Source organism: Gaeumannomyces tritici (genome assembly GCF_000145635.1).
Source record: "Gaeumannomyces tritici R3-111a-1 unplaced genomic scaffold supercont2.89, whole genome shotgun sequence".
In the NCBI taxonomy this organism is placed as follows: Eukaryota; Fungi; Ascomycota; class Sordariomycetes; order Magnaporthales; family Magnaporthaceae; genus Gaeumannomyces; species Gaeumannomyces tritici.
Genome location: NW_008804633.1, coordinates 1 through 11,626, shown reverse-complemented (window position 1 = coordinate 11,626; position 11,626 = coordinate 1). Strand labels below are relative to the sequence as shown.

Sequence of the window (11,626 nt, the reverse complement as noted above, 5' to 3'; positions counted from 1 at the left end):
CCAAACCAGTGAGGGCCGAACTAGTACTCAGGTGGGTGACCACTGGGGAATCCTCGGTGTTGTATGTTTTTGTTTTTGTATATGCCAAAAAACATCACTCTCCTCTTGGATCCAACTTGTTGCCTGTGCTCGCCCTGAGGGCGAAAAGACCGGGATCCACTGTGCGCACAGAATCAGCTTTCAAAGTGATTAAGACCATAGATATCAGCATCCCCTGCTCCACCTCAAATACACCCTTTGCCCTTCGTGTATAAAGACTAAGAAGACCCAAGCGATGACGCATCAGTAGTAAAGCGACTACCATCTCAACTTCCACAGGTTGCAAAGGGCAGGGGGCGGCCAGGCGGCCAAGAGGTTGGCTTCGCTTTGCCCGTGTCGGTCGAAAGGTGGTAGTCGGGCTCATCGTCGTCAAGGGTACCACTGCCAATGCTGTGCCTCTTGGCCCGCTTATCGTTGGTACTGCCGAAGATATGGCCGGCTGTCCTCGACGTGCTTCCGGTCGGGTGATCGACTCGGCCAATCCGGAAGGGTGTCATCCAAGCATAGGACCATGCCCATTTCCCTGTCATGGCGGCAGACGGGGAGGGTGGGCTACATGGCTCTGCGGCAGCAACAGGAAGCAACACTTACAAACAGCAGGACCAGCTGAAGGAGGCGGACGCGGTGTACCAGCGGGTGCTGGAAAGCCGCGAGAAGGGGCTTGAGCCAGATCATTGCGTATGTGAACAAGCAAGAGAGACAATGAACTACCTGAGTATCTACTCAACTCCCCAGTACAGCGGTGGCTCCTCAGCCCTCAGTTTGTCGCTCACTATCTCCAATCTAGATATGAGTGGTTATCCCCGACTCGATGGGCTGATATTCCACCGCCTTATATGCGGTAGTGATCTCCCCGTAAACCTTGTCAAGTTCCTCTTTCATATTCCCGACTTTCGCAACAAGCTTCTTGTGGTCGACGCTCTCTTTGCCCTGCATGCCATTCTTCAACTCGCCGAGGACCTGGTCATTGAAGGTCTTCTCCAACTCCAAAAGCGATTTCTTTGCTGTGCCTGTCATTTCCTCAGTACTATGTTATTTTAAAGTTTCTTGCAGACTAGGAAGGGAGAATACATACGAAGCACTCCCCGAACCGGCTCTCGTTGAAGTATGACAGACTCATCCGCCCAATTTAGTGGGCACAGTATCAACATGTTTCCTTTCGCCAAGACTTCGCACAAGTCGGCCAACTCCACGTCAAGGATGCGGGCGTCATCGCGAAGCCTCAGTGCTCCAACGAAACTTATAGGTTTATGGAGCCGGGCCGTTTCGAAAAGGACGCAGCGCGCAAGAAGAGCTCCTCGACGCATGGTATTCAGGACTTCCGAGGTGGTTAACGAGATATACGTGCGCAGCGTCTGCTTCTCATACCTGTCCATCCTCTCCGATAACGAGCCCAAGGACTCGTATGTCGGTAGCATGACGGGGCCACTGAGGAACCCGCTGACAGGGACGATTACAGAGTCGTCTAGCTGCGGGCAATGAGCGGGCCCCGCCGCGGCCTGCTTTCGGTCCCGCCGCCAGCATTTAAAGATGTTGAAAGACATGCCCGGTGACGCAGACCAGATGCCGCAAGGAGAGGCGTTGCTATGTATCTTGCCGTCGTATGTATGGGACAAGTTCGAGAGGCGGTTAGAAGTAGAAGAAGTGTCGGTGAGGGGTCTTCATTTTCCGCTTCAGCCGCAGCACCGGGGTGCAATGCTTCAGCTCACAGCCACGCCCCAGCTCATTGGCGGGCTGACAGAGGTCACGAGACTACAGAAATGCAAGAAATATAACTGCTTTGCGCAGAAAGAGTAAGCGGACGCCCACCAAGCGGTCTTGTCATCATTCCCTACCAGGCTGCGGCGCTCAAAATGGAGCCGCCCACAACTGGGCCTCAAAATGACAGTGAAAGCGGCCCTGTCGAGTCCTATGGAGAGCAACTATACAAATACACATTCGATGAAGCCCGACAAGAACCCCGCTTTCTCATCTTCCGGGGCCTCCAACTGATGAACATCTTTAACATGCAAAACGACCTGGCAAAGCTCAAACACGATATCATGACAACAAGAACCGCGACACCCCAGCAAACCGAGTCCCTCACCAGGGTCCTTCACAACTACAGTAGGTGGGTCCTTGCCCAGCCAGCCATCCTCCCGAGATACCTGGGTTATCCACTAACCCTTCTAGCAAACGCAATCCGCGATTACGAATACCTGACCCGCCTCACCCCCATCACCGGCTCGCAAGCCCGCCGCGGCCGCCTCGACCTCGAACGCGTTTTCGGCGATGACGACTACCAGTTCATCGACGAGGCTGGCGGCTACCGCCGCTTCGCCGATCCCTCCCTGCTCCCCAGCGACAACCTCCGTGAGGCGTTGAAGCGCCACCTTCCGCGCTCCGTGACCTACACCAGGTACGACATCCAGAACCGCACCGACGAGTACTTTGGAGGCGAACCGCCCGAGCAGGTGTCCCCGCTCGTTGACAGGCTCGCGAGGTTTCTCGTGGCGTTTCTAGGCGGCGCGGCGTTGGTCGTGCCGATGATGGTGATGCGACTGCCCGAGGTGACGGTTGTCAAGAGCCTGGTGACGGTGAGTATCTCGGTTTTGGCGTTTGCCGGAGCCTTATCTGTGCTCTTCAAAGCGAGTAATACGGAAACAATGGTTGCCACGGCGACATATGCGGCGGTGTTGGTCGTGTTTGTGGGCGTCTCGGGTTAAGGGTTATTTATCGCAGAATTATCAGCAGACCTCCGCAGGTCCCGGTGATCAGAAGCGTCCCTGCTGCGGGACAGCCCTTGTCAGTAACAGGTATAAAAACAGCAATATCCCTCCAACCCTGCACCGCCAGACACATCTCAGCCGGGGTGTGGGAAGCCCGGGTTGCGTTCAATTTATCCAGCGCGTGGTCGCCTTGCCTGGCTGCCCCTCCTGCTCGTTCATTACCGGAGCATAGGTATGCTCCCAATATCACACACTGTGGTTATTCGCCGGTTACTGGCCGTTTTGGCATCAAGGCCGTGGACTTGTTGTTGCTTACAGTTGCCTAATATGCCATCCATCAACGGACCGTCCACCAAAGCTAGTTGCCAGACTATTTTCAGGGCCCAGATGCGGGGGGCTGGTGAAGGGGGGAGGCCAAACCACACGGAGCTGGTGGCACGGCAGAGGACACCTTGCCGCAGCATGGCACTCAATCGAGCGAGCACACATGTTTCACCGTCAAGACAAAAGCCGCAGCATGAAGTGAACCGGGCTCCTTACATCAGTGAGCCTTTGTGCGACAAGTCATAAGGAAGTGAGGACAGTTGAGTACATGTGTGGAAGCGGAAGCGTCTTGGGTCACAAGCGAGCCCAGACATGCAAGCTTCCGCCTCTTTAAGCTACCGCCCCGTGGAAGTGATGAAAGAGCTGCGCGGCCGCAACACGTGGGAGTGGGAGGGGGAGCCCGTGGCGTAGTCTTTTACGGGCGAGCCCGGCCGCCGCGCGTGGTCAAGCCATGGCGGAACAACAAAAGGGGCTGGGAGGGGTGAAAGACCCCCACAAGGCCCGGCCCCGTTTCACAAGGTTCCCATTCACGGCCGCGAGGCGCCCAAGTCAGCTCAGGATGCGGCCTCTGCCCGAAGACAGCGGTGCATGTACGACGGGCTGGAGCAGGGGTGGTGAGCGAGAGGCGCTCTGTTCCGACCTTCTCGCCACACACATGAGGACTGAATCATGTATCACAGGCTGTCTTCACTCGTGATCGCAGAATGTGGCTGCCCAGGTTGGTTGGCATATCGCGCAGTAGCACTGGATATACACCTCTCAGTCACCGACTCCGCTTGGAGACTGGAATCCGCCCAGAGATTGGGCGGAGCACGGAACATGATATTAAATACCTAGCCGTAGTGTTGATTGCCAGGTAACACCAATCTGACAGGTACTCCTGCGGGCTAAACTTTGCCTGTGTCGTGGCTGGCATTTTTGGTATTATAAAATGGGCAACCTGGCCTGCAGGGCTGCATGCTGCCACTCGTGATGAAACAGCAACACATCCCAGCCCAGCTCCCGTCGTAGCGGAAGACAGCAGAAACCATGCGCAGCAAGATCGCCATCCTCGTCTCGATGCTGGCAGCCTCGGCAGCCAGCCAGAGCACCACTTCAACCCTCCAACAGACACCCACATCTGCAAACATGACCACAACGACGATAAACGTGTGGCTCTACAACCTCTCGCCAGCCAACGTCACCTTCCCCGTCTCGGCCTCGGTCGTAGATGGCGGCAGCAGCAGCGGGGCCAAGAACTGGACCACCTACAGCCTGAGCTGCAACACGGCCGAGCCGCTCTGCAGGGACCTGCTCAACGGGCTGACGTATGTGACGGGCACTAGCAGCGCCAGGTGGACGTCGAGCGGGGGTGACACGGCCCTGTTCGCCGCGCACACGGCGATGCTGACGACCACGCACACAATATCGTCATCGGCCACAGCCGCCCCGGCGGGTGTCGAAACAGTGATGATGGGCACCACCCGCAACGGCTCGTGCGGGGTCATGACCGGCTGCGTAAACGAAGACGCCATGATCCGGGTCGAGAAGGGCGTCACGGAGAGGTCGACCAAGTCCACCAGCACGAGCGTGACCGCCATCTCCAGCATTCCCCTGACCGTCACCGCTTCGATCTTGACAACCGCATCGACAAAGGCCAACGCCACCACCAGCTCGGATGCTAGCAGGGCGCCTCCCACAAGCACCTCATCATCGACAGGGGGTGGTATCCCAGGGGCAACTGGGGGTGTGTACGTCGCCAGGGTCGCAGCAGTGGCTGCCATGGGTGGAATGTGGGCTCTGTAGGATCTGGGCCAGAGACAACGGAGTCACGATGCGGGATGGTTGCCGGCGGGGGTGACTTTGAGACTGGCTGTCGGCCGAGCACACGAGAAAATGGCCAGTTTTGGCAAGCACTCCTGGTCACAAAGCAGAGCATGCGCGAGAGGAGGTGACACATAGCCACCATTCTCCCTGGGCGGCAAGCTAAACACAGAGCATTCGCGGCTAGGAGAAGCTGTATTAGCCTTCAAGATATAACATATCCTTCTCGAGAATTCGGAGTACCTACCACATCTATCATGGGCACTTTGCTGCCTTTGGCAGATCTGCATCATTGCGTATGGCATGGCGCCGCTGCCTAGGGAATCTCATGTACAGAATTTTGCGACTCTTCATTTTTACAATAATGTCAGTTTCTTGCACCTTGGCTCTACACCTTCCAATCTCCACACTTCGCCGCCCAATCCACTTACAGTTGCTTTGTTTCCAGCTCCCAGCGATCTTCTGGCGCGCCGATATCTAAGGGGAGGTGTAATATCGGTGGCTTGGACACATTTCCGCCCAGCTCCTCGGAGTCGTGCCAGATCTTGCGCGCGGGCTCAGGGGGCATTTCTTTCCTGCCGTCACCTCCACTGTCGATGCCAAGAGCACCCTTGTCATGTCCGTCTGCTCGAGCGAAATCGAAATTCTCAAAATGGAAGACGGGTTTCGGAAACGTGGGCGAGGTCATTGACGATGTCACACCGTCGCCTCCTTGGTCCTTTTCGCTTTTCCCGCGGCAGGCGTCGGGCTCCACAACTGCCGCCGTCATGGGGGTTTGCTGCGGCTGTTGGACCGCGTACGACCCCACGACACACTGCGCGTAGTAGTAGCCGTCCCCATCGCCCCAGGGGTCCGGGCGCGCTCGCCGGTCCTCGACGCAGACACTGAGCCAGGACCACGGGAAGGTCTCGAGCGCCGAAGGGCCGATGGCGGAGCGGCGGCGGCGCACGGCCCGGCGCAGAGCCGCGCATGCGAGCAGCAGGACCAGCACTGTGATCGGGGCGGCCAGGGCGATCAACGGGGAACCCGAGGGCGGCGGCGCCATTTGGCGATGACGGGCGAGTGGTGTGCTTGTGGCGGCGCCGACCGAATAGATGGTTACGTCATGGCGGCATAGGCAGGAGGCGTATGCGTTGAATATTTTAGGGACGTAGTTGGTTGGTTCAGCCAGCCCAGGAGTCGTGGTGATGATGAAAGATGGATAGGAAGGCTCTGGGCTGTATTTAATGTAGGTTTCGGCCTAGGGATTGCACGGTTTGCCCTTGGCGCTTCCTTTGCGGTCTACACCTGTCAATGGTGAAGAAGCTGGAGGAGCAAGATGGGCCAGAGAGTGGCAGGTGGCGTTTGTGGTGGACAAAGGGAGGCGGAACCTCCCAGCTAGCTCGTGAACAACAGATCGTGTCATACGAGGGCCTTTCTATCGAGGTACTGTGGCTCCCTAATTCGTTAGTACGCAGCTTGCATCGACAGACCAAGCAGAGCCCTCGAGTCAAGATGGTCAGGACGGAAGGGGCCACCCATGAGACCTTAAGGAGGGCAGGTGGCGATGCTTATAGGGAGAGTTATGGAAGGAAGGGATGGATGGACCTGCCGTCTGCCTCGATGGCATCGCGTATGAGATAATTGAAACTAAACGTGTTTACCCTTACGTTAGGCTCCTGCCCTGACTCCATCCACCAAAACTTTTGTTTACATCGGGAAATTGACAAACAAGGAATATCTGCCGGCCTAAATAACGCCATGGCCTGCTGCGAGACAGGCGCCCACGCATGTTGGAAACGCGGTGGCATGTGTTGTGGGCTTTGGGTAAGTGCCGTTAGTGTGAGGCTGCAGCTCTATCAGCTAGACTAACAGCCGCTACCGCCGGCCCCAAGGCGCCTCGGATATCTGAGACAGAACCCGCTCTGTCACTCACGGAGAAGCAAGAGGAGCAGGCGGCCGTGGAATGATGTGATTCGACCCATATCTCCGCGGCGTATCAGGTGCCACAAAAGCACTAGAGAAACGCACAGATTTCTGTAAGCAACTCTACTTCTCTTCGTCTCATCTGTCGCTGTCGCGGGCGGCTGAGTGAGCTAAAGTCGGGGGGACATCATCTGATATCTCGCCCGAACCTGAGTAGTGCCAAAGGAAATCTAAACGGCACGAACCACAGGCCAATGCTCAGCCTATATAGCATGGCATCACGCGCGGCAAAAGGAGTCGCGATACACATGCACTATCCGGTCGGTTTGGCTTGTTTGGCCATTGTTGTCCATAACATATATCAACATCATTACCTTGTCAACAAAGCTGTCCGCTACTTTGGTTAGATCATCTAAGGGCCATCCGGGATGGGCTATACATTAGGGCTCTTTCTCATATCGGCGTCCAACCACCTTGCAAGAACCCGCCATGTCGCTGTATTTCCTTTCCTTTTGCGTCCCAGGGTCGGCAATGCCAGGACTATCGGTGCCGTTTGTCGACATCGTGGAAGGCTGCCTGGACGACTACCCACCTCCCATCGAGCGAGCTCCAATGTCTTCAAATCCTTTGGTCTACCACACTGGCAGGCTTTATGTTGCCGTATGGCGCGTGCTGGTCGTATTGCTCGTATCCCTCTGGTATGCGCTGCATGTACGATACAGGCCTAGCAGGGGCGGGTGCGTAGTTGTTGTTCGCCGGCTCGTCGTCGTAAACCTCGGTGGGGGCTTCGGTGGGGGCGGCGGGCGGCGGGCGGCTGTCGACGCCGCTGCGCCAGCGGTTGATGTTGCTCCTGAAGCTGCCTCCTGACCGGAACCAAGGCCTGCGGACGCTGTTGCCCCTGGCGCACTCGCACTGCCCCTGCCACTGTCCGTCCCCTGGCTTTTCGTTGCTGTGCGAATCTCGAGAAGATGATGCCTGAAGGGACCTGAAAAGGTCTGGCCGCCAGAGCAGGAGGCAGACAAAGGCCATGAGAAACAGGGAAAAGACGGTCATGACGACGAAGGCCCACAGCGGCACCTCGGACGAGTCCGATGAGTGGGCATCACGGGGCTCGATGACCTGCCGTGCGAGGGACATGTCCCCTGATGGCGAGATAAACATGGATATTGCTTGCTGACCGCGCCTTGTTGGTGGTATGTGAGGGCTGCGCTTAGAGACAAGTGGGTTTGATGTCAAATGTCGCTGAAACAAATCCCAATAGGGAATACTGTTGTTTGTTCAATGCCGCCACAACGAGACGGGTGAGAAGTGACTTTTGTCGAAGCTGATTTAAAGCAGAAGACGACAGCCCAGTGTTTCAGCCGTCGATGAGAATGGAAAGCGCACGCAGTGAACGTACGGTTGGCGGAAAACCCAACCAACTACCCAGTCTTTCCAAGACGTAATGGGTAAAATATTGAACGAACGGAAATGCTCTAGGCAAAGCGGTCAAGAGAAATAGGACGGATACCCGAGAATGAAGGACAGTTTGACGGCATGGCGGAAGAAAGAAAAGGAATAAGAAAAGGGGACTGGGCCTCGAAGGGCCTATCTACCTGCACGCTGTCTAATGGGCCGCGACGTCGCATCCAGGGGGCGCGAAAATAGGTCAAAGGGATTGGCCGCCCGCATCTGCCCTGACAGGGTCGATGGAGGGGGAATCTCACCCGCCCAGCGCCGTGCCGCCATCCGGAAAAAAAAGGACTGGAGGGAGGGGGGCTGGATGGGGAGAGATGGGTGGGGAGGAGGGCTGATGCCGCGCTTGGGTTCCATCACGACCTGCGCTAGGGCGGCACAGCACTGCAAGGCACCGCGCCAAATATGACTTTATGTTTCAGCCGGCTGCGGGAGCGCGGCGGGGAGGACGTGATTGGACAAAAGGGCTTGCTGTTTGCTTTTTTAGTGATGGTCTTTACTTTTTGGATATGTCAAGGGGGAGGACCAAACTCTGCCAGAATCACATGCAGTGAGCCGAATCAAGCCATCGGATCCCGGCTTATTTTTCCTCGGACTCGAGGTCTGTAGCCAGGCAAGTTTTAGCCGCGCCATGCTCTTGTTACTACCTGTCACCTTGCTGGCCTGGCTCGAAAAGCAATTGCTCGTCGCGACGCACAGCTGTGATGGTGAAATTCACGTTTGGACCAACGGACAACTTCCCCTGCTCAATGAAAAAAAGACTGTCTCCACCCCTGGCTGGCCTTGCAAGGTGGTGATAACGTCGGGTACATATTTCACAGTGTGCCACACATCCAGACGCATGTACCCCGGAATTAAGCATCCCGATTGGTCGGGACTGGTCGGTAATCAACTCGAAGCGTTGAATAGCGCCTGGGAATATTAGACACTCATAAGACATACATGAAGGCCTCAACGATGGACGGTCCTTGTGCTTTTGGTGCTTTGGACGCCTTGTTTTTCCTCTTCAATTGGGAAGGCGCATCCAGATAGACATTCGCCCTTTGAGGACAGAGCTCTCCGTGGACTGGCTGGGGCTGGAGCTTATTTTCAACTATGACAGGAAGGCGCCAGTGGGAGCCAATGGCCTGACGTGCCCAGTTCTGCACGCACGGACCCTTAAAAGTTATCTCCCCACACATGCCGTGAGCAAACAAGCCTAACAAGACGGAAAGAGAAGGAGCTCTGGACCGTTCAAAATTTCCAAATGTACCACGTTTAAAATTTGCACACAAAACCCACACTGAAGCCGGTCAGCCCCAACCTTTGCCCAAGCCCGACCGACAACCTACGCCGGGCGATTCAATTGAGCCGGGCCATTCGCTAACTGTCTGCGGGCCTGCTGCGGACCTGCGCGTCTCCACAGGAGACGATTCTGCAATCTCGCACCGACAAGCTCGCACCGAATGGCTGCGCCAGGCATCAGCAGCCGAGGCAGATCCGCTCCCTGAACAAATGGCTGGAGGAACCCCCCACCTGAGTGGCGAAGACAGGCAACGGATTCGCACGCTCTACTTTGACGGCAGCCTCTCCAAACAGGACAGTACGTTCCCCACTGCAGCAACGGTGCCTCTGTGTGCTTCAGCTGCTGATCCAATCCACCTCCCTCCCCTCAACTAGTCGCCCTCCGCACCGGCTTCACCCGCTTCCAGATCCGCAATGCCATAAAGGCCGCAGAATCAGAGCCCAAACCTCGCCCCGGACGCCCTCCGCTCCTGACCAAGGAACACGAGGAGGAGCTGCTCCGCTACGTAACCTCTGACGCCGGTCGCGGCCAGAGTTACATAAACATTGCCAGATCCATCTTTAATGGAAGATTCGGCGAGGTCGCCATCCGCAACGCTTTGCGCCGCAGAGGCATCATTCGCGGCACGAGAAAGTTCCTCGCAAACCCCCCGCCACCATCGAAGCTGAACGCCGCCGGCACTATCAGGGTTTGGCAGGCTTCCATCGACGAACCCCCACCGCCACCACGACCGGCACAGCTGGCACCAAGACCACAGGCACTACCGCCAGCGCAGCCGATCGTTCAGAGGCTAGGATACGTCCCAGGAGGTGTCACATTGTCGCCGCCTTTGCCGCCGGCGATGCTGCCACCGATGCCAGCCTCGATCCGGGTAGCCATCCGCATCGGCGCGGACCAGCCGCCCGTGACAGTGCGGGCGGCCCCGTTGACGGCGGTCGGGTATGCCCAATTCGGCGACGTGATTGAGAACCCGCGACCGGAAATGCATCCGGCTGCTTTCGCCACCGCCGTGTCCCAGCAACAGCACTTGGGCATCATCCCCCACGCGCCTGTCGTGGCGAACCAGGGATCTGCAATCAAGTACCAGCACCCGACCCACCCCCTCAACTTCTACCCGCACGCCCCGAGCCAGGTACAGGGCCACGCGGTCATCAATATGTTTTCATGCGCAGCCAGGAAGCTGGAGACGGAAGCAGGTACGAGGGAGGTTAGGAGTGCCAGGCAGTCGTCCGAGGTGGAGACCAAGGACTCGATTGTGGTTGAACTGAGCGACAATGACGAGGAAAATGCGAGCGACGCCGAGGTGGATGAAGAAAGAGAAAGCACAGTCGACAGGGAAAGCACCGAGGTGAGAGACGTAGTAGAGGCTGCTTCTGGTGACCGTGTCGCGACCAATCCCCGGCGTGGGCCGTGCGGCGTATTCCCCGTCCTCGTCCTAGAGCGGCACCCCTTCACGACGCAGACCTTTGTGCCCATGTCGCGCGACGGTGCCGACACGCGCTACTTGGTCATCGTGGCTCCGAGCCTAGAGCCCAGCAGCCAAGACGCCGGCCTCCCGGTGCCGATCCCGCCGCCCAACGCCACGGGCGGCCCCCAGCTCCCCGGCCGAGGCCTCCCGAATCTCTCGCAGATGCGGGCGTTCGTCGCGACGGGCAGCCAGGCGGTGACGTACGGCGCGGGTACATGGCACGCGCCCATGGTGGCGCTGGGCGCCGAGGGGAGCGTGGTTGACTTCTTCGTCGTGCAGTACGCAAACGGCATCCCGATTGAGGACTGCCAGGAGGCCTTGCTGCTCACCCCCCAGAACCCGGCTCCTGGCCCGTCCGCGGATGGTGAGGGCGCCAGAGGGCCGAGCCAGCAGATTGGGGTTTTTGTGCAGGTCCCACTAGAGTACCTTGCTGCCCAAAGGAGCGACACTAGGGGTGCCTCAAAATTGTAGCAACGTGCTCTTGTTTTTGCTTGGAGGTACGCGATATCGATAGCCGATCGAGTCGTTTGCTGCATCCGATCAGGGGCCTCTACGTTCCCTTCATCCGGCTGATGGGGCGGTCCGAAGTCACAAACATTATCCCGTATTCAACCCCCACTCCACTTTCAGTCCCAGGTC

General features: G+C 57.5%; 7 protein-coding genes across 7 annotated transcripts; 4 read left to right on the top strand and 3 right to left on the bottom strand.

Annotated features, from left to right (window-relative positions):
* Positions 1 to 638: 638 nt before the first annotated feature.
* On the bottom strand, positions 639 to 1,684 carry GGTG_13964 (hypothetical protein). Its single transcript, XM_009231889.1, has 2 exons — positions 1,115 to 1,684; positions 639 to 1,049 (listed from the first exon to the last, which is right to left on the bottom strand). Exons 1-2 carry the CDS (start codon positions 1,581 to 1,583, stop codon positions 823 to 825), a joined length of 696 nt encoding a protein of 231 aa, XP_009230153.1. The 5' UTR covers positions 1,584 to 1,684; the 3' UTR covers positions 639 to 822.
* Positions 1,685 to 1,826: 142 nt separating this feature from the next.
* On the top strand, positions 1,827 to 3,016 carry GGTG_13963 (hypothetical protein). The gene is made up of 2 exons (XM_009231888.1): positions 1,827 to 2,145; positions 2,212 to 3,016. Exons 1-2 carry the CDS (start codon positions 1,893 to 1,895, stop codon positions 2,742 to 2,744), a joined length of 786 nt encoding a protein of 261 aa, XP_009230152.1. The 5' UTR covers positions 1,827 to 1,892; the 3' UTR covers positions 2,745 to 3,016.
* A 1,084-nt stretch (positions 3,017 to 4,100) lies between these two features.
* Positions 4,101 to 4,856, top strand: GGTG_13962 (hypothetical protein; the record flags this gene model as incomplete). The annotated part of the gene is made up of 1 exon (XM_009231887.1): positions 4,101 to 4,856. The coding sequence occupies one exon, from the start codon at positions 4,101 to 4,103 to the stop codon at positions 4,854 to 4,856; it is 756 nt and encodes a 251-aa protein (XP_009230151.1).
* Positions 4,857 to 4,980: 124 nt separating this feature from the next.
* On the bottom strand, positions 4,981 to 5,919 carry GGTG_13961 (hypothetical protein; the record flags this gene model as incomplete). Its single annotated transcript, XM_009231886.1, has 3 exons — positions 4,981 to 5,057; positions 5,122 to 5,222; positions 5,306 to 5,919. 2 exons carry the CDS (start codon positions 5,917 to 5,919, stop codon positions 5,201 to 5,203), a joined length of 636 nt encoding a protein of 211 aa, XP_009230150.1. The 3' UTR covers positions 4,981 to 5,057; positions 5,122 to 5,200.
* A 449-nt stretch (positions 5,920 to 6,368) lies between these two features.
* Positions 6,369 to 6,823, top strand: GGTG_13960 (hypothetical protein; the record flags this gene model as incomplete). The annotated part of the gene is made up of 2 exons (XM_009231885.1): positions 6,369 to 6,486; positions 6,729 to 6,823. 2 exons carry the CDS (start codon positions 6,369 to 6,371, stop codon positions 6,821 to 6,823), a joined length of 213 nt encoding a protein of 70 aa, XP_009230149.1.
* Positions 6,824 to 7,084: 261 nt separating this feature from the next.
* Positions 7,085 to 8,396, bottom strand: GGTG_13959 (hypothetical protein). The gene has a single exon (XM_009231884.1). The coding sequence runs from the start codon at positions 7,938 to 7,940 to the stop codon at positions 7,398 to 7,400; it is 543 nt and encodes a 180-aa protein (XP_009230148.1). The 5' UTR covers positions 7,941 to 8,396; the 3' UTR covers positions 7,085 to 7,397.
* A 1,091-nt stretch (positions 8,397 to 9,487) lies between these two features.
* On the top strand, positions 9,488 to 11,624 carry GGTG_13958 (ureidoglycolate hydrolase). Its single transcript, XM_009231883.1, has 3 exons — positions 9,488 to 9,525; positions 9,640 to 9,816; positions 9,894 to 11,624. Exons 2-3 carry the CDS (start codon positions 9,729 to 9,731, stop codon positions 11,456 to 11,458), a joined length of 1,653 nt encoding a protein of 550 aa, XP_009230147.1. The 5' UTR covers positions 9,488 to 9,525; positions 9,640 to 9,728; the 3' UTR covers positions 11,459 to 11,624.
* The last annotated feature ends 2 nt before the right edge of the window (positions 11,625 to 11,626 follow it).